At 44.3% G+C, this 19,753-nt stretch overlaps 2 protein-coding genes across 6 annotated transcripts in view; both read left to right on the top strand.

Moving 5' to 3' along the window:
- LOC133115366 (protein FAM171A2-like) overlaps positions 1–6,115 on the top strand; it is a 33,124-nt gene extending 27,009 nt beyond the window's left edge. The window contains exon 8 of the mRNA XM_061225239.1: positions 144–6,115. Coding sequence (XP_061081223.1) covers positions 144–1,482 — 1,339 coding nt within the window. The 3' untranslated portion in view covers positions 1,483–6,115. The remainder of the gene's footprint in view (positions 1–143) is intronic.
- Positions 6,116–7,415: 1,300 nt separating this feature from the next.
- Positions 7,416–19,753, top strand: part of LOC133114000 (neurogenic locus notch homolog protein 3-like) — a 28,057-nt gene continuing 15,719 nt past the window's right edge. For 2 of the 5 annotated variants that reach the window (XM_061223196.1, XM_061223193.1), the window contains exons 1-11: positions 7,416–7,568; positions 10,643–10,783; positions 11,052–11,183; positions 11,995–12,079; positions 12,479–12,588; positions 13,507–13,633; positions 14,435–14,523; positions 15,476–15,748; positions 16,740–16,976; positions 17,857–18,093; positions 18,980–19,216. In XM_061223196.1, coding sequence (XP_061079180.1) covers positions 10,643–10,783; positions 11,052–11,183; positions 11,995–12,079; positions 12,479–12,588; positions 13,507–13,633; positions 14,435–14,523; positions 15,476–15,748; positions 16,740–16,976; positions 17,857–18,093; positions 18,980–19,216 — 1,668 coding nt within the window. In that variant the 5' untranslated portion in view covers positions 7,416–7,568. Of the gene's footprint in view, positions 7,569–8,845; positions 8,962–10,642; positions 10,784–11,051; positions 11,184–11,994; positions 12,080–12,478; positions 12,589–13,506; positions 13,634–14,434; positions 14,524–15,475; positions 15,749–16,739; positions 16,977–17,856; positions 18,094–18,979; positions 19,217–19,753 lie in introns of those variants that run through there. The other 3 variants (XM_061223195.1, XM_061223194.1, XM_061223197.1) reach the window with 3 other exon arrangements.

The following is a 19,753-nucleotide window of genomic DNA, read 5'->3' as shown; positions in this document are numbered from 1 at the left end:
CAAAAATAATAGTGATCATTTTATTTATACTTTACTTGCATGCTGTGGCAAGCTCTTACTCAAGACATAACGTCTGTGGCTCTTCGTCACGCAGACGGGCTTCCGTGATTCTCAGTCTCCTTCCTGTCTTTGTGATGTCACAGGAGGCGGTGCCTGAAGCCCCGGCAACAGCACCACAAGCTGCAGGTCTCCTCCCCCCTGGACAGCGCCAAGCGGGACCAGGGAACCTCCACCTCCCACCTCAACCTCATCAGCGGGGGCCGCGCGGATGCGGCCTCCGCCAGCGGTGACGTGGACGCCCTCAAGTCCGAGGAGTTCTTCCAGAACGTTCCGGCCCACAAGCCGAAGGTCAACGCCGGCACGTACACCCGGAGAGGGGAGAGCTTCGCGACGAAGCCCCCCCACCCCGCCGACCCCCGGAGCCAGGACAAGCGACGCAACGGCGGTGGCAGCAGCGCCAACGACAACCAGGGCTACACCTCGGATCCGCCGTCCCCGCCACCCTTCGCCGGGCACTACCAGGACAGCAGGCCGCCCGAGTACTCCGCCTCCCAGCCGGCGGACCCCCTGGCCCGGCCCGGCTCTGGCAACACCCAGCCGGGCCAGCTGATCTTCTGCAGCTCCATGGACCAGATGAACGAGAGCATGTACCGCAGCATGGTGCCCACGCTGGTCATCCCGGCCCACTACATGCGGCTGTCCTCAGACCTGTCGGCCGTGGAGCAGGCCCTGGAGAAGCAGCAGCAGCACCAGCAGGACCGCGAGGGCATCCAGGTGAGCATGACGCTGCCCCGCCCTCGGGGCCCCCAGCCGCAGCCGGGCTCCCAGCAGCAGGGGGCCCCCCAGCAGGAGGACGACCCCCCCGTGCGGATCCCCGTGCTCTTCGACGACTCCACCATGGCCCAGATGAGTGAGGAGCTCCAGGCCCTGACGGAGCAGAAGCTCCTGGAGCTGGGGGTGAAGCCTCACCCCCGGGCCTGGTTCGTCTCCCTGGATGGCCGGTCCAACTCCCTGGTGCGTCACTCCTACATCGAGCTGGGAAACGAGCGCGGTGGTGGCGTCGGGCGTCCCGGCGACGGTGTAGGCCCTGCCTCCCGCGACAGCCGGCAGCCACAGCGCAAGGAGGAGCGGTCGGCCTCCGACCGCAAGGGCCGGGTCGGCAAGGCCTACTCCAAGCTCGCCAAAGACGGCAAGACCGGGGCTGACACCGAAGGCAGGGCTGCTCCCAGCTCGCCCGAGGACAACTCCCTCGCCCCTCTGCTGGATGAGGGCCCGGGGCCGCGGGGGGCCACTTTCCCCCGTCGGGGCCACAGCCGGGCCCACAGTTCCCGCTGCAGCAACATCGAGACGCAGCGAGGCTCGGCTACCAGCCCCGAGGTGGAGGAGAACGACCTGGACGACAAAGACGACGAGGGAGGGAACAAGAAGAGTCCCTGGCAGAGGCGCGAGGAGAGGCCGCTCATGGTCTTCAACGTCAAGTAAAGCAGGGCCCACAGTCGCCCTGAGTCTTATGCCTAATAGACTCTTCCCCAAATGGATTCTTCCTGGAATCAGTTTGGAAGGATTGTGGTGGGAAGCTGGGAGGGATTGGTCATCAAAGGAATCTGGAGAAGAGCACAATCAACGACCTGTAAAATGTGAGAACAACACTAACACAACACTCTGTGTTTAGAGCCATCCTCTCCATGGGGGAGGGGGGTGGGAGGTTTCTTCCTTGAACCCTTCGGCCGCTTTCCTTAGCTACAGTCCCAGCATTCCTAGCATGTTAATGTGCCATACCTGCCGCCCTTTAGCGTTTTTCACTAGACATAAGCTCCGAGGCATCATAAGCTCTGAGGCATCCAGTAAACTCTCCAGCGAGAAACCGGTGGAATTGTGAGACATCGCTCTCTTTCAATATTTTTTAGCACTGAAAGTGTTGACGTCGCTCATCTCCTTTCACGAGTCCCTGTGAGCAGTAGTACAGCTGTTGCAGTACTTTGTTGTGCCACACTGGCTTAACTATGGAAATGGACACAAGACTGATAATCTTATCCCAGATAAGGATTGGAGGTTTGATGGAAGGGCTGGGTTTTACATAAAGGAGTAATGGGCTACTTTCTTTGTCAATCTATGTTTTGAAGCATCTTGGAGATAGCTTTCTCTGAACTGTGTTTTTCCTGCCGCTGGAAATGGACTTTGGGCTTTGTAGCGTGCTTTGCAGTCACCTTGGAGATCTTTTCGCATTTTTTGGGCATTTGGTCGCCATTTTGTTTCAATGGTTTACTAATCAAAAGATGGCTGCCAGTGGCTCATTAAATAATGGCACAGTCCTTACTGAAACCTGGATAACACCACAAAAAATATTTTTAATCATTTTTGTTTAGTTTTATTTACAGGCAATTCCTGTGTGTGTACGATGTAGAAGCAGGTGTAAGAATTGTTTTTAACTTATTCCATTGGCCATTTGAGAGTGGGTACAAGTAAACAATTGGTACTTTACAAATTAGCACAGAATTCCATAAAGATTATTTTTATTAAACTGATTATGATTTGTAAAATATAACTGCAGATACTGTATTTCATAATCTTCCACAGGTGGTTAACAGAACATGCCACATCTACAGTGTAAAGATACTTCCTTTATTTAAAGGTACAATAGGTAATATTTTTGTGTTAAAACATTGTTACAAGACGATTGTAAATCCCTTCCATTGAAAAAGGCTCACTAACATGTTTTCTCACCCTTTTATTATTTTTAGTCCTCGGGTTTTAAAATATGCAGTTGACGGGCCAGCACTCTGTACCAAAACATCGTATAGCTGTACAATAATTGAAGCTTATTGGTTGAAAATTGGTTCTAATTGCCACAGCCAATGGCGTTTCAACATCAGCGCGTTCACAGAGAAGGGGTGGGATAAACAGTGTTGTGGTTTGTGCGTGTGTTTTGCTGCAATTCCGCTCTTGACCGTTAGAAGTCCGAAATTACCTATTGTACCTTTAAGTGGTTCCACGCTATCATTGAGTAAAATGTGGAATAAATAGCACAGGGTTGGATGTCATATTTGAAGATCAATCTCAATTTCTGTTATCTTTGACAGGTTGAAAAACATCTTTAAACTCAATTGATGTGACAAACTAATGTTGTACATTTAGTCATCGTGATGCTGGTGATAATATTTGTATTTTTTGGTTACGATAAGGTTTCTGCTCTATAGCATATTAGACATATGGACTGATCTCAAGGTTATTAGCGCTGTCTGGAGCTGTTGTTCTCATGGAGATCATATTTGGTTTGTGTGAATCTTGCCAGACCAGCGTGGTTGTTCATTATCCAATTCCTCAATCGCTATAATTACAGCTTAACAATATCATTTACAGTACAGGAAAAAATTTCTTACCATCTACCCATTTTGATACAGATAGAAATGGTGAAGTTAGGCTTGAGGTTTTTACATTTAAAATGTTTAATTGCTGAATCATCAACTGCACAGTAAAATGTCCAGTGTGAATTCAACTCTACAATCGAGTCACATAGTGACCGTATGTACTCTGAAAGAGTCGATTTATCACTGAACATTTTACTGTGTACAGTCAAATGTTCTTTGGCCTAAAGCTGTCACTCTCGAGAGTCACACATCTCTGAATTTTGTTTTTTCTCTTTCAAATGTTATTGCCTCTTTAGTGCACTTTAATTGCGCGTCACTGGAAAAAGCTGCAGTGGCACCATTAACATATCAGAATGCAGTGTAAGATGCACAGGCTCAAAGCAGACTTTAAAAAAAGACTTTATCATACCGGCACATAGCAGCTACTCTGAGGCCCCACATACACTGACTACACTTGCAGTAGCAAGGGGACATTTTGAGGAAGGGAACTGAGAGGACACTGTTCATACAGGATCAGAGCTACAATGGAGGGAGGGAAGCGCCAAAATGGAGAGGCCACAGTGGCCCAGACTAACCCTGTTCCACAGCAAGCAAAAGCAATGTCTGAGCCACACATAGGCCCCAGGGACCCACAATACAACACTCCCAAGTGCCTTCCTGTAGTGTTGTGGCCAGTGCTGAAGGCCTTTTTTAACATGTGATCAAAGATCCCTTGTACATGCAATCAGATCCAGGTCCTTCAGATTTGTAGAGACAAGCTTGTAAGCTCACACTCCCTTCCCCTCCCTTTACTGAGCATGCTCAGTGATGCCAAGAGATTATGCCTTTTCCCCAATATAACAAATAAAGAGAGTAAACACTACATTTATATATTCAAAGTACACATACAGAAAAGGCATTCACTCACTCACAAACACATACATGTAATGTACCTACTTCTGTTCTTGCATCTGTAGGGTAAGGGATTAACTTTTTCAAACCACTTCATTAATGGTATTTGGCAGACACTCTTATCCAGAGTGACATACAGTTGATTAGACTAAGCAGGAGACAATCCTCCCCTGGAGCAATGCAGGGTTAAGGGCCTTGCTCAAGGGTGCAACAGCTGTGCGGATCTTATTGTGGCTACACCGGGGATCGAACCACCGACCTCGCGGGTCCCAGTCATGTACCTTAACCACTACGCTACAGGCCTATAAGCTGCCCTCAGCTGTGAACTTGACTTGCAGCCTTGTAGACTTTTTTGTTGAATTTTTACATAAATTAGGAGGAAATTTGCTCTTCATTTAGGTGGGTAATTCCACCAGTTCAGAATGCTGGATTCAGATTGTCATATAAAATGTCTGGAGTGCGATTCGGAATGGGTTCATTGTATCTGCTCCTTTCACCACTGTACACTTTCACCATTGTACACTACACTTGATCTTAACAATCATTTTAGTCTTGTAATGAGGCTTAAGATCTTTTTTGTTTTCTCTCAAGTAGAAAATATTTGCTTGTTTAAAGTTAATGTTTGCTTGACAATTTTCTTATTCCATTGACAAATCTTGAAATGAGTCAAATTGTCTTACCTCTTTGTCAATTTAAATCTTATTTAGTAAAAAAAAAAAGTAAGAAATGAGATTCAATATAAGTATCAATATAAGACTATAATGTTTCTTTTTTGTTCATTTTTTTGGCAGTGTTGGCCCCAGTCAATGCCAATAGCACAATACAGTACATTAGCGTTTATTCATACCTTTACTTTTAATAAAATATGTCTTCCTGGTGTCATTCTGTTGCTCAACTTAGTGCACTGCTGTCTTGGAAAACCTTTGTTTTTACAGTGGTTGTAGACCTCTGTACTATTTTTGTTCATTAGTTTGTTTTGTGGTGAATTATATTGGAGGGTTTTTTTGTGCAAAGGAGTCCTGTAATTCCATCTAACCCCCAGCCTATGCTAACCTTATCCATCAGACGTGCTGTTGGCATTATGAATATGATGGTCTTCATATAATCACTAGCAGTGTTGGCATTTGTAAGCTGACTTTCTGTGAATGAACCCTGCCAAGAGCTAGAATATCAGCCAAAAAGGGGGCTGTTTAGCACTTGGATGATTAAACTATTTTGTATTTTGTACATACATTCTCTGAACATATGAATAATGAATTGTTCATATCAGTACCTTAGTCCTGGATGGTTACATTATGGGCCAGTTTCACACACAGATTAAGCTTAGTCCTCGACTGAATTGAAATTGACTTTTGTATGGCGAATCTCAATTTAAAAAATGTTATTTAGTCTACAACTAGGCTTAATCTGTGTCTGTGAAACTGGCCCTATATTATTTTTAGTTCACTGTTCAGAATTGGCCAAAGAGCAAGAGCTCTAACCTCCACTAGGTGGAAGCATTGCACAAAAAAGGACAAAAAACCCTGCCAATCATCTGTGAGCAAGGTGCAGTGTAATATTTCAATAATGTTTTCCTCCCTGTTTCATTCACATAAATGGTTGTAACATGTAAATATGAATGTCTTGTGAATCAAAAGCCCTGCTGGATGCTGGAATGGTTAGAGGTTTGTAATGGTGCCATATGCTGGTGTCGTAGGAATGATGAACAGTGATATGGCGTGTTTTCGATTTCATTATTGTCCTACCTACTTCCCTCTCACCGGTATGCTCCAGTACAGAATTGCCTTTTATGCTGGTTCCTTCATTCCTCTTTTTTTAACAGTTATGCGAAAGATTAAAGCTTTTAACAAGCTGTGTTTCATGTGAGTGCTTCTCCTGTCTGTTCCCTTGTGTCAATTAAATCCAAATTGAAATTTGCAGATGCTGACTTACAAGGCCCACTGAAAACAGTACACATCTGCAGAATATAGAATATAATTTCTTAGTGCAATGTGCCTGTGTACAGTCTGTGTCACACTGTTCTGTGCAGGTAAACTGCTGTGGTGTTTGGGTGGAACAGTAGTGTTCTCAGTCTCAGGAAAGTGTGGTAAGAAGGCGATCGCCCCCCAACTGTGATCTCCCCCCAAACTTTATCTGTTTCTGCAGTTGAGCAACAAGACCGCATCCCTCTCAGTCTCAGTCATGATCAAGCTGACTACCCTTTACCAGGAATCCACGGTTCATTTTGCATTTATTTTCAGGCCAAGTTAAAGTTAACAACAAATGTTTTAAATGCCCCATGAATATTGGCCAAATAGAATTGTAAGGATAAAGAATTTGTGTGCATGAATTGCACAGTGCATAAAAGTGCCTTTTTATGATGGCAAGCATGGCACATGCATTCTCTGAAATGTGCACAGGGAAGTTCAGTGTTCCCCAACCACACAGCGACATATTAGCTGAAACTGTATTAGCTGGTCATGTGATGGGAGAGAACTTTCCCTTTAAGGTCACAAATGTTATTAGAAGGTTCTTAAGGGAACATTTTAATGCTGATGTAACAATCACCACTGGTGACTGAAAGCAATGTAGTTCTATAACAATGAACTACTCTTGAAAGGGTTAACACAAGTGACATTCAACTCCTGTTTCAAAGCTGATGTCGTTTGGCTTAACATTTTTAAATATCACCACAAACACATCACACAACAGTGCAACCAAATTTCCGTCCAAATTATTTATTGGTGAGTTGGTGAGTTATTTCCACTGATGTTGACCAGTATTTTTATTTCCTGAACAGGACAAATGTTGACCGACTCTATGGTATACATTTGTACACAAGAATAACATCTAAAAAGCTGACAGGATCATTCAGATATGAAACCACCATAAAATATGGACTCACAAGAAAAAACATCCAACCCGATTGGTATTGTTGTGGTTGGGTCTTTAATGAGAGGGAAAGTTTTTAAAATTGTGTGAATTAAAAAACGACACGATTTTATTTTAGTCAAGTGTGTGTATGCGCATGTGTGCGTGCACGCATGTTTATTCTCAGTAGCGACAAAAAGCGAAGTGAGTTTTCTGTGTTCATGAACGTAAACGATATAAACCCTGAAATACAGATCATATGATGCTGGTTCCGCATTTGGCGTAGGCTTTTGTTTGGCAGCTTAGAGGACCACTCTGTATGAAAGCTACTCTCCTTTCTCCAATCAATAGACCAGATATACTTGTCATAGGCGGAGTTTTATGTGGGGGTTTTTTTTCTTGCCGGCTATTTAATTATGTGAATGTGATCACAGATTGACTTTGGACTGGGAAACGGAGGTAGGTATTTTGGCCAACGATACGATCTTTTTCTCATCTGAAGCACCAACACAAAGTTGTGGTGTATTATGTTAGGTTCATGAACTGTTCGCTGGTTATGAGAACTGAAAAGGCTACACCGTTTCTGGTACCCTATTTTTTTTAAAACGACCAGGCATTTTGCAGATTTAAAATTGTTTCTGAACTTACTTATACCGGTTCCAACTTACACAATAAGTCGGTTTCGGCTGATATATTTACATTTGCCTACTTGAAAAAAAGTATTGCTGTGTTACAATATAGCCTACCTTGCTTGCCTTAAATTGTCTTTTTTAGGTTATTTTATTATCGTAACAAAGTATTTTCTTTGAAAAATGAATATGTTTGGAAAGTGATGAAGGATGTCATTGTCTAAAGCAAATGTGTTCCAAAGTAGCCCTTAGAAGAAGTGAGTTTTTTGGAATGTTTCTATTAAATTCTAAGTCGGTGCTAGAACTTTGTTGCTTTCGATTGCCAGTAGGAGAGAGCGGGGAAGTAACCAACTGTTTTCGTATCTCACTCAATTTCAGCACGTCATATAAGAGTCATTTTAACACTAATGCAACCCTTTAAGTCTTCGGTAATTCTATGCATACCTTTTATCCTATTTCATGAATCTAAGAAAAAGTTATAAACTCACAAAGACAACCTGTCACTTTGTGACAACCCACCCCGGTATGGTGGTGGGTTGTCACAAAGGAGTTTTCAGTAAAACATTTTTAACCATTCAGAAATATTGAATTGTGACCAAAAAAATGTCTAGGTTAGAAATACCTATTATAAACATGTTTATTTAGAACACACTGGCTGTTTAAATTAAACAGTTTTATCACAAACTAAGTAAGGTAAGGTATTTATTAGCTAAAAAGCACATTGAGAACATTTCAAATTTGTAGGGATAGCCTTTTGTTTTGGGCTGTAGATTTGACATTAAAAATGACAAGTCAACCCAAAAGTAAATGTGACGACCATCCCCAACAGTGCATTTTTGCTAAAATTGTAGCTAGTGACGACATGTTGTAACCTAACAAAAAAAGTATAGAAGAAAAACATCAATGAGTTGAAATCTTACTTTTTGACGTGAAAAACATTAAACTCACTTCAATGATGTGTGGCTTATTCATTAAATTACCCCAACATTGAACATTTTGATACCAAAATCTTTGTACAGCGGATAAGCGAATCAGAATGACTGATTTGACAGCAGATGGTGCAATCGTTAAGGGAAATTCCGGACCCTACGAGTCACGGCGGGGAATTTCGGTTCCGTTTAAAAAGCAGAAGGATAAGTCTCTTCTCCTGCACTGTTTGTTTCTGAGATGAATTGTAGTCAGCAGCATCGGTGTGCCGACTCCCACTGATGGGTTAAATTAAGGTAGTGAAACAGTCACGAATGATGTGTTTAACAAGTTCACTGAATAAGGATGTTTTGTCAAATCTGAGAAGTCTCTTGCATAGGCTAACTGAGAGTAACCATTTTAATACGACATTTCTCTCTCTGTTTTATGGTGATATTGTATTTCGCAAAGTGTATTAAACAATTTGCCTTTGTGTGATCTGATCTATTTTTTGTTTTGCAGTCACGATAGGTAAAATTGTTTAACTTCCATGGCAGTAATAAGAACGTTGATCAGTTATAGTGGCGAGTTACCTGTACGCCTATTTCTTTGACCTTCTTTAACCTTGATTTTCGAGCCTGCCTTACCCTCCTGTTTTGTTTGCCCTTCTGTTTTCTTGGTTATCGACATTCTGCTTTGTTTTGGTGACCTCGGTTTTTGCCTTCTCCCTTTTGTACTTTCGCCTACCGACTTACTGGATTTTTGACCCTTTTGCCTGTTTTCTCGACCATTCTTTTGCTTGCTGTTTTTGTCTTTATCTTGGATCTCCTCGTTTACAAATTCGGAATAAAATACTACGTTTTTGGATTACCCCCTAGTCTGCGTCTGGGTCCTCGTACCGTACATAACAATACCACGGTTGGCAGCTAGAATACCCCGAGCATACAATCATCCCGGTCTCCCCTACCTGACAATATCCGTGTTATTGAGGTATTCATTCTAACACTTTAAGGTGTAAGATGAAAATGTGATTCAATTCAGTTTTTCTGTAACGTTTCTTCATTCTTTTCTTTTTTTTTTCTTTTTTTTGAGGACTCGCAAAAACGCTTCACAGAGCAGCAAAGTTAATGCATAGAATGATTTGAATGTTCGTAGCTGAAAATTACGGTAGTGAAACTATTAACACTGAGGGACCTGTTTACCCACTTCGTCTGGCTGAATAAGGGGAAGTGGTTTCTATTCTTGCAGACAGGTATCTGAGAAGTGTCCTGCATAACAGAAAGGAACGATTTTAATATGCCCATCTTCTCTCTGATTATTATGACTATATTCTATCTTGTAAAAATGTATTCAACATTTTGCCTTTGAATGATTTTAGACTTTTGTGTTTCCTGTCTATCAGCTCTGTCTGTAAAGAGCTTTCTACATGGTAAATAGGAATATTTAACACGAAAGCTTTGACAATAAACATGTATGATGGGAAGTAAAAGGCAATGGTTAAACTATTAGAAAGTTTTTGGATGGAGAAACATGGGCCAGTTGTTAGCCGTTGCCAAAGAGGGTATATAAAGATTTCATGCGCTCCAGGAAGACCATCATTCTGATGTTGACAAACTCTTTATTTTCCTGAAAATGCAAGTTCGAATATTGTACCCATCACCCCCAGTCCCCCATCAAGTGCCTTCTCCTTTATTACCTGAACATATCTGTGTTAATATTTTAACACAATAAGGTGGAATATCAAAAATGTGATTCATTATCACAAATCCTGATTCAACTAAAATGTGTAGAATGATTGCACTGTTTGTAACTGAACATTCTTTTGCTGCTGTAACAATCTAGAACACAGAGTTTGGGGGGCACATTCCACAACCCATACTCATCAAAGGGTAAATGGCGTTGCATACAGTGGCCTGCTTCCTCCACTGTACCAACTTTTCCCTCTTTAGTTTTGATGTTGGGCCTCACGTTCCTCTCCTCCGCCGTATCTCTCCACAGATGCTACAGTCGGGTGTGTTGTCCTTGGCCCTTTTGGCGCTCACGGGCGCCATCACATGCCCGGATGGGGAGACATGTCACGACGGGAGCTCTTGCTGCCTGACCAAGTCTGGCAGATATGGCTGCTGCCCTCTGGCGCGTGTGAGTATAGGTCTCTGGTGGGGAGCGCTGCGGTGGATTTCGGCTGGACATTGAGGCGAATGGAGCCGTAGTGTTAACATGCACTGACAAAAGATCATCAATCACATCAGCACAATTAAAGCGTGTACAGTACAGTATTAAGATGTAGCCTGCAGTATTAAGCCTTTTTCTGAGTGACAGGGTGCTTGGTGTGTCAATTTCCCCCCCCCCCCCAAGACTTACTTTATAATCATTAACTTTTTGTTCCCTGGCATTCCAACCTCTCCAGTCTCTTCCCATGGTCCGTGCTTCCTCTGGGAATGATGGCAATGATACGTTCTGCCCAGATGGCTCTCGCTGCCCTTCTGAATATTCCTGTTCGAAATCCCACAGTGTCTTCAAGTGCTGCCCCCTTCCCCAGGTAATCTGAGGCATGCATGCCTTTGCTTTAGCTTACTGCCTCAGCTCTTAAAAACAAAATAAAAAGTTTCCTGTCTCTGAACACATCTTGCTGTGATTCCATTTTAATATAGTTTCGACATCAGCGCTTGTATGCTAAATGTATCAAGTGTGCTATGTTACATTACATTATTGGCATTTGGCAGACGCTCTCTTATCCAGAGCGACATACAGTTGATTAGACAAAGCAGAAGACAGTCCTCCCCTGGAGCAATGCAGGGTTAAGGGCCTTGTTCAGGGGCCCAACAGCTGTGCGGATCTTATTGTGACTACACCAGGGATCGAACCACCGACCTTGCAGTCATTTACCTTAACCACTATGCTACAGGCTGCCCCATGTGTGTTATATGTTCATAGTTTCTGTTTTATGTAAATGTGAGCCTCTTTTAATGCACAAAAAAAGTGATAAAGATATTTGGTAACATGGATGTGGTATTACTCTCTTATGTTTGTGCTTTCCACTCGTGGCGAGACGGGTCTTCCTCTAGTACTCAGAAATTGTGCAATGTGGTACGGAAGCTCCCAGCGCACATTCATTTTCTAAAAATATTCAACCGCTTTGAAGAGAGATCCACACACTCCAGTGGGTGATTACTGCAGCAAGTGACCTCAAAATGGCATGTGTGATCAAGAGTAACCACAGCAATTTTATTGCTCAACCTCTTTCCAAAGACACACTGTGAGAAATCTGCCATACAAATGATCTTGTAGTACGGCCTGAAATGCTGTTTGAGGATTCTGTGTCTTTACTGGGTTATTCCCGATGTTTCCAGGGTGTCTCGTGTTCTGATGGGAACCACTGCTGTCCCGAGGGCCATCGGTGTGGTGAGGATGGGCTTTCCTGCATCAAGGAAAAAGGTTTGGGAATTATATCATTATACCAGGGATTGAGTTGCCAACCTTGCGGGTCCCAGTCATGTACCTTAACCACTACGCGACAGGCCGCCCAAGGCCGCTCCATTCTGCCAGCCTTGTGGTCCCCTATGAGCACCAGGTGGTCAGGATGCACTTTCAAGCCTGTTCTCTGTTCTGGTTCGTCATTGGTGGAATGACCTGCCTTCCACTGTCAGAACCGCAGAATCCCTCCTCGTAAATCTGTAATTTACTCTGGATCTGCTGCATGTTCAAAGATGCAATGAGCACATCTGACCATCATCTGTATGGTTTGGACCGTGGTCCTATGACTGCAGAAATCCTGTTCAGGTGACATGACTTTTGTGTACCGTGGGGACTGACCCCCAACCCGCTGTCTTCTAGCAGTGCACACCGGAGCGATCATGTGTCCCGACGGGGTGTCTGAGTGTCCTGATGAGACTACCTGCTGCCAACTTCCCGACAGGACCTGGGGGTGCTGCCCCCTGCCACAGGTACATTAAAACAGGAGGGGCGAGGGGGGTTCCTAGTCAGGGACCATTTGACCTCTGACCTCTATGAACATGTTCAGCAGTGTCCTTGTCGTGGGGTCTCCGCGCGCAGTCTGATCTGAGCATGTCCAGTTTTTGTTCTTCCCAGTTTATTTGAGAACAATGCAAACTAAAGCTCTGATGTACACATATACTCATGTTAATGCATCTTCTTCCCTCCCTCCTCCCCCATACCTGTGCCGCAACAGAGCCCCACCCTTATTACAATATTAATGGTTTTGAATGACCAGACAAAGCAAACCCATATCCTACTTTGTAAAACCTGACATGCATTATGAAGCAGAAATTTGTAATATAAATGACAAGCTATAAATAAAAATGAATAGTCTCTCCCTCCTGAACCACCCCCCACCTCCCCCTGAAGTAGTGTGCTGTAAGGACAGGCCCCGAGGGCACCATCTTCAACACTGCCCACTCCAAGTGCCACTCAAAACTGTCTAAAAACACACTTTTCACGTTATTGAGTGTAGACTGATTGGCAAAATGGCAATTTTATCAATTTCAAATTAAATCTACTACACAATAAAGTGTGCAAAAAGTGAAGTGGTCTGAATCATTTCTGAAGCCGGTGTAACAAGTAACTCAGTAGTTAGTTAGTTTTATACTTTGGCGATGGTCTGCAGGTAAGGCTCTACGGTCATGAGACACCAAATTGCAGTTTACATTTTTAAAAACATTGCAGCATCAATGCAGCATCAGCAAAAGTGAATGTGAATTTTGGTGTAATATGATCTGGAACGTATGACATTGTCTGTGACATGCGACACTGAGTGTGTGGGATGAAAATACATTTTTGTCAGACCATACTTGCCGAAAGGGTCATGCAGGCTTAACCATGCTGCGACCTCTCTTCCCCCCTAGGCCGTGTGCTGCAGTGACCACCTGCACTGCTGTCCTTCTGGCACCAAATGCGACCTGGCGCACGACACCTGCACATCTGCCTATTCGCAAACCCCGCTCGTCAAGAAGATCCCAGCCAGCAAAGTTGGTGAGTCACCAATGCAAGCTCTACAGCAGGGATCATCAACTCTGACCATCCGATCCAAATCCAGCCCTGGTTCTCTTCTCTCCTGGGTAATTGGTGCTACTGACTAGCCAGACTGTCTTCACGCCTGACTCCCGGGTAAAGGGACAGTGGAAAACCATCCGTTCTTGGTCCGTGAGGACCACAAGTTGCTGATCCCTGCTCTATGGCATGTCATCAACAGTAAATCACTCCAGATAAGGGTGTCTTCTATGCCAAATAATAAATAATGTTTCTATGCAGGCCGCCGGAAGCCATTGCACATGCAGTAGAGCAGGGCTACTCGACTCCAGGTCCTGAGAGCCGTATTGTCTGCAGATATTTGCTTCAACCATGCACCTTCAGGCGGTGCATAAGTGGAAGCAGGTGGTGTAGGGAACGGTTGGAGCAAATGCTACAGATACTGTGGTGTTCAGGACCTGGAGTTGAGTGGCCTTTCTTTACAGGTATTACTGCATATGCTGTGACTTCTGATGGTCTGCATAGTAGATAGATCACTATTACATTTATATAGCACTTTTCTAGACACTCAAAGCACCTCAACCACCACCAATGTGTAGCACCCACCTGGGGGATGCATGGCTGCCATTTTGCACCAGAATCCTCACCACACACCAGCTAAGGTGGAGAGGGATTGTTGAGGGAAATGTTTTTTGCCAATTGAATCGCGGGATGATTAGGCAGCAGGTTGAAAGAGTTTCTTTGACTGCCACATATTTCCTGAGGAATTGAGTGCCTTTTTTCCTCTCCTTTCTTCTTGGTTAGTTTGTCCTGACAAGACGACCAAATGCCCGGATGGAAACACTTGCTGTAGGATGGCCGACAGACGCTATGGTTGCTGTTCATTGGCAAGAGTGAGTGGTGCTCTGTTGCCAAATTTCTTTTTTTCTTTTTTTTTTCTATTTGAAAGTAAGATGGTGAGAGGACACAAGCTTGAAAATGATATCCCCAAAATAAGATGGGTACTGCTCTTGAACCCTTTGACGACAGGCACAATCCTGGTCTGAAAGGTAACCCTTGGGGGTTTGTTTGCCAAAGAACTACTCTATATATTACTAAAACAAAAGTATAGATGCTCAAACACAGTGGAAATGGAACCTTTTCTTCTCCCTGAAAATATTTTTTGTTTTGTATTTGAGTGGATACAGATTCTCATGGCTGTGTCTGGTGGGCTTTGAAACACAACAGAAGCGCAGCAAAAATGCTGGACAATTCCCTTTCAGATTTGATGATAAGAATTCAAAAAATGAGCATTCTGTATTGCTTTTTCTAAGCTATGTTGAGGCAGGTTTCCAAAAATAACATTTCGAGCCTCCAAAAGGACACATGGAACTAAATGTTGTGTATGAGGTGTAAAATACTATAGATTGCATTCAAAATTGTAAAACAATAATTTTGTAAAACAATACATTTCTGCATGTCACCCTTCCCCTACCTTGCCCTCTTATTGCTCTCCCGATCTGGCAACAGCAGGTCCAGAAGATTATAAAAAAATATATATCTACAATTGCAAAAATAAAATCTTTGATACTAATATATACTAATATATATATTGAATAAGGGCATACCTGTAGCCTCTTCCCATTCCCCTCCTAACTAGCTGCCTTTACGATTTCCCTGCTGCCATTCCAAGGGCAAAAGTCATGTAATCCGCCTGTGATACCACCCCTGCTCTTGCTGACAACTTCGAAACCAAGTCGAAACCAAATTAAAATGAAATTGATCTCCATGTTCAACGCATTAATGCAAATCTATGAAGAAGCTGAAGTGGGATATTTCAGAGGTGGTCTAACTGCTTCTCCCCAGGCCGTGTGTTGCGAGGACCACATCCATTGCTGCCCAGAGGGAACGGAGTGCGACATGGCCCACTCCGCATGCATATCCCCTGGTGGAAACAGTACCTGGGCCACCAAACTCCGTGCCAGGGGCTCTGTGCCCTGGCTGGAAAAGGTGCCCCCTCTGATCCACAGCACAAATAAAGCAGAGGATGTGCCATGTGACTCCACCCATGCCTGTCCTGATGGTACCACCTGCTGCAAGACAGAAAGTGGAGACTGGGCCTGCTGCCTCATGCCTGAGGTATAGGCTGACATGAGAATTACACCCCCCCTCCAAATTCTCCATCCCCTTTCAGCTGCCCCCACTCCCAAACTCCCTATCCTCTTTCAGCTGATAGGTTCAGCAAGGACGGGTTTGTTCCAGAGGCGCACCTGGGTAGCTTAGATAATCTAAATCATTGATTCTATGGCCTGAGTGCTTTCATTGTTTCGGCCTCTCACGACTTAATTATATTTCCGGAACAATTTGAATTTTTATTCAATACCTCCTCAAGGAGGTTATGTAAGGACATCTATCCATTTGTCCATTTGTCCATCTGTCCAGCGATGACAGGCACTTCTCTATATGTAATTGCTGTATTGCATCAAAATGTTCTGTGCACGTTGATGTCCCCTAACAGAAGAAACCTATTGGTTTTGATGAGCCCATGATTTTTCCTCTTGCGTCACCATCAGGCCAAACGCATCTTGAAAAGTAATTGACAGATTGCACTGGAATTTCCTGTGCGCCTTTATGTTCTAAGGTCTAAGAAAACTCTTGATTTTGGTGACCCCATGAAATCTTCTTTAGTTCCCCCTCAGGTCAAAATTCATATTTTTTTTTTTTTTCAAATGACATCATTTCCAAGCCTGTTTGTTGTCAAGACGTATTGTTACACCGGGAATGGAACCATTACATTACATTATTACATTACATTAGATTACAAGGCATTTAGCAGATGCTCTTATCCAGAGCGACTTACAACGAAGTGCAGTTCAAATACAGGAACAAGTGTGAAGAACCACCAAACTTGTGGGTCACAGTCATACACCTTAACCACTAGGCTACAGGCTGCCCCACCTTCATGGGGTGGGTGACCTTCATGAACTTTATATTATCAGTTGTACCTGTTGGAAAATGCTGAGTACACAGTATTTCTTGGCATAAGGTTTTGGTTAGCTGACACAGCAGATAATGAAGGATTTCTTGGGTCAGTTATCCTCAGTGAGATAATTCCCCCTCCCTCTTCCAGGCAGTGTGCTGTGAAGACCACACCCACTGCTGCCCCCATGGCACCACCTGTGACGTGGCTGCCGGCAGCTGTAATGATGCTAAGGGCTCCGTGCCCTGGCTGGAGAAGGTGCCCCCTCTGATCCACAGCCCAAATAAAGCAGAGGATGTGCCATGTGACTCCACCCATGCCTGTCCTGATGGTACCACCTGCTGCAAGACAGAAAGTGGAGAGTGGGCCTGCTGCTTCCTGCCTGAGGTACAGGCTGACATGAGTATTACACCCCCCCTCCAAATTCTCCATCCCCTTTCAGCTGCCCCCACTCCCAAACTCCCTATCCTCTTTCAGCTCATAGGTTCAGCAAGGACGGGTTTGTTCCAGAGGCGCACCTGGGTAGCTTAGATAATCAAAATCATTGATTCTATGGCCTGAGTGCTTTCATTGTTTTGGCCTCTCACGACTTAATTACATTTCCGTAACTATTTGAATTTTTATTCAATACCTCCTCCAAGGAGGTTATGTAAGGACATCTATCCATTTGTCCTTCTGTCCAGCGATGACAGGACTTCTCTATATGTAATGGCTGTGTTGTATCGAAATTTGCTGTGCATGTTGATGTCCTCAAGCAGAAGAAACCTATTGGTTGTGGTGAACCCATGATTTTTCCTCTTGCGCCACCATCAGGCCAAATACATCTTGAAAAGTAATTGCCAGATTGCACTGCAATTTTCTGTGCACCTTTATGTTCCAAAGTCTAAGAAAACTCTTGATTTTGGTGACCCCATGAAATCTTCTTTAGTTCCACCCTCAGGTAAAATTTTCTATTTTTTTCATTTTCAAATGACTTCATCTCCTGGCCTGTTTGTTGTCAAGACACACGTTTTGTTGCACATGTACTTGTCTCCAAAGAGGAAGGAACCTATTGATTTGCTGAGCACATGATCTGTCTTCCTAATTTTTCCATCTTTCAGTTTAATTATTCTGACCTCCATCAACATCATATTATCAGTTGTACCTGTTGGAAAATGCTGAGTACTGTATTTCTCAGCATTCCGTTTTGGTCAGCTGACACAGCAGATAATGAAGGATTTCTTGGGTCAGTTATCCTCGGTGAGATAATTCCGCCTCCCTCTTCCAGGCAGTGTGCTGTGAAGACCACACCCACTGCTGCCCCCATGGCACCACCTGTGACGTGGCTGCCGGCAGCTGTAATGATGCTAAGGGCTCCGTGCCCTGGCTGGAGAAGGTGCCCCCTCTGATCCACAGCCCAAATAAAGCAGAGGATGTGCCATGTGACTCCACCCATGCCTGTCCTGATGGTACCACCTGCTGCAAGACAGAAAGTGGAGAGTGGGCCTGCTGCTTCCTGCCTGAGGTACAGGCTGACATGACTATCACACCCCCCCTCCAAATTCTCCATCCCCTTTCAGCTGCCCCCACTCCCAAACTCCCTATCATCTTTCAGCTCATAGGTTCAGCAAGGACGGGTTTGTTCCAGAGGCGCACCTGGGTAGCTTAGATAATCAAAATCATTGATTCTATGGCCTGAGTGCTTTCATTGTTTTGGCCTCTCACGACTTAATTACATTTCCGTAACTATTTGAATTTTTATTCAATACCTCCTCCAAGGAGGTTATGTAAGGACATCTATCCATTTGTCCTTCTGTCCAGCGATGACAGGACTTCTCTATATGTAATGGCTGTGTTGTATCGAAATTTGCTGTGCATGTTGATGTCCTCGAGCAGAAGAAACCTATTGGTTGTGGTGAACCCATGATTTTTCCTCTTGCGCCACCATCAGGCCAAATACATCTTGAAAAGTAATTGCCAGATTGCACTGCAATTTTCTGTGCACCTTTATGTTCCAAAGTCTAAGAAAACTCTTGATTTTGGTGACCCCATGAAATCTTCTTTAGTTCCACCCTCAGGTAAAATTTTCTATTTTTTTCATTTTCAAATGACTTCATCTCCTGGCCTGTTTGTTGTCAAGACACACGTTTTGTTGCACATGTCCTTGTCTCCAAAGAGGAAGGAACCTATTGATTTGCTGAGCGCATGATCTGTCTTCCTAATTTTTCCATCTTTCAGTTTAATTATTCTGACCTCCATCAACATCATATTATCAGTTGTACCTGTTGGAAAATAAAAATGCTGAGTACTGTATTTCTCAGCATTCCGTTTTGGTCAGCTGACACAGCAGATAATGAAGGATTTCTTGGGTCAGTTATCCTCGGTGAGATAATTCCGCCTCCCTCTTCCAGGCAGTGTGCTGTGAAGACCACATCCACTGCTGCCCCAAGGGCACCACCTGTGATGCAGCCGGCAGCACCTGTAATAATGCCACGGGCTCCATGCCCTGGCTGGAGAAGGTCCCCCCTCTGATCCACCGCCCAAATAAAGCAGAGGATGTGCCATGTGACCCCACCCATGCCTGTCCTGATGGTACCACCTGCTGTAAGACAGAACATGGAGACTGGGCCTGCTGCCCCCTGCCTGAGGTACAGGCTGACATGAGTATTACACCCCCCCTCCAAACTCTCCATCCTCTTTCAGCCCCCCCGCCCCTCCCAAACTCTCCATCCTCTTTCAGCCCCCCCACCCCTCCCAAACTCTCCATCCTCTTTCAGCCCCCCCACCCCACCCAAACTCTCCATCCTCTTTCAGCTGCCCCCACTCCCAAACTGCCTATCCTCTTTCAGCTCATAGGTTCAGCAAGGACGGGTTTGTTCCAGAGGCGCACCTGGGTAGCTTAGATAATCAAAATCATTGATTCTATGGCCTGAGTGCTTTCATTGTTTTGGCCTCTCACGACTTAATTACATTTCCGTAACAATTTGAATTTTTATTCAATACCTCCTCCAAGGAGGTTATGTAAGGACATCTATCCATTTGTCCTTCTGTCCAGCGATGACAGGCACTTCTCTATATGTTATGGCTGTGTTGTATCGAAATTTGCTGTGCATGTTGATGTCCTCGAGCAGAAGAAACCTATTGGTTGTGGTGAACCCATGATTTTTCCTCTTGCGCCACCATCA

Source organism: Conger conger, chromosome 16 (genome assembly GCF_963514075.1).
Source record: "Conger conger chromosome 16, fConCon1.1, whole genome shotgun sequence".
In the NCBI taxonomy this organism is placed as follows: domain Eukaryota; kingdom Metazoa; phylum Chordata; class Actinopteri; order Anguilliformes; family Congridae; genus Conger; species Conger conger.
Note: the sequence above shows the minus strand (reverse complement) of the source record. Positions and strands in the feature narration are given on the sequence as shown.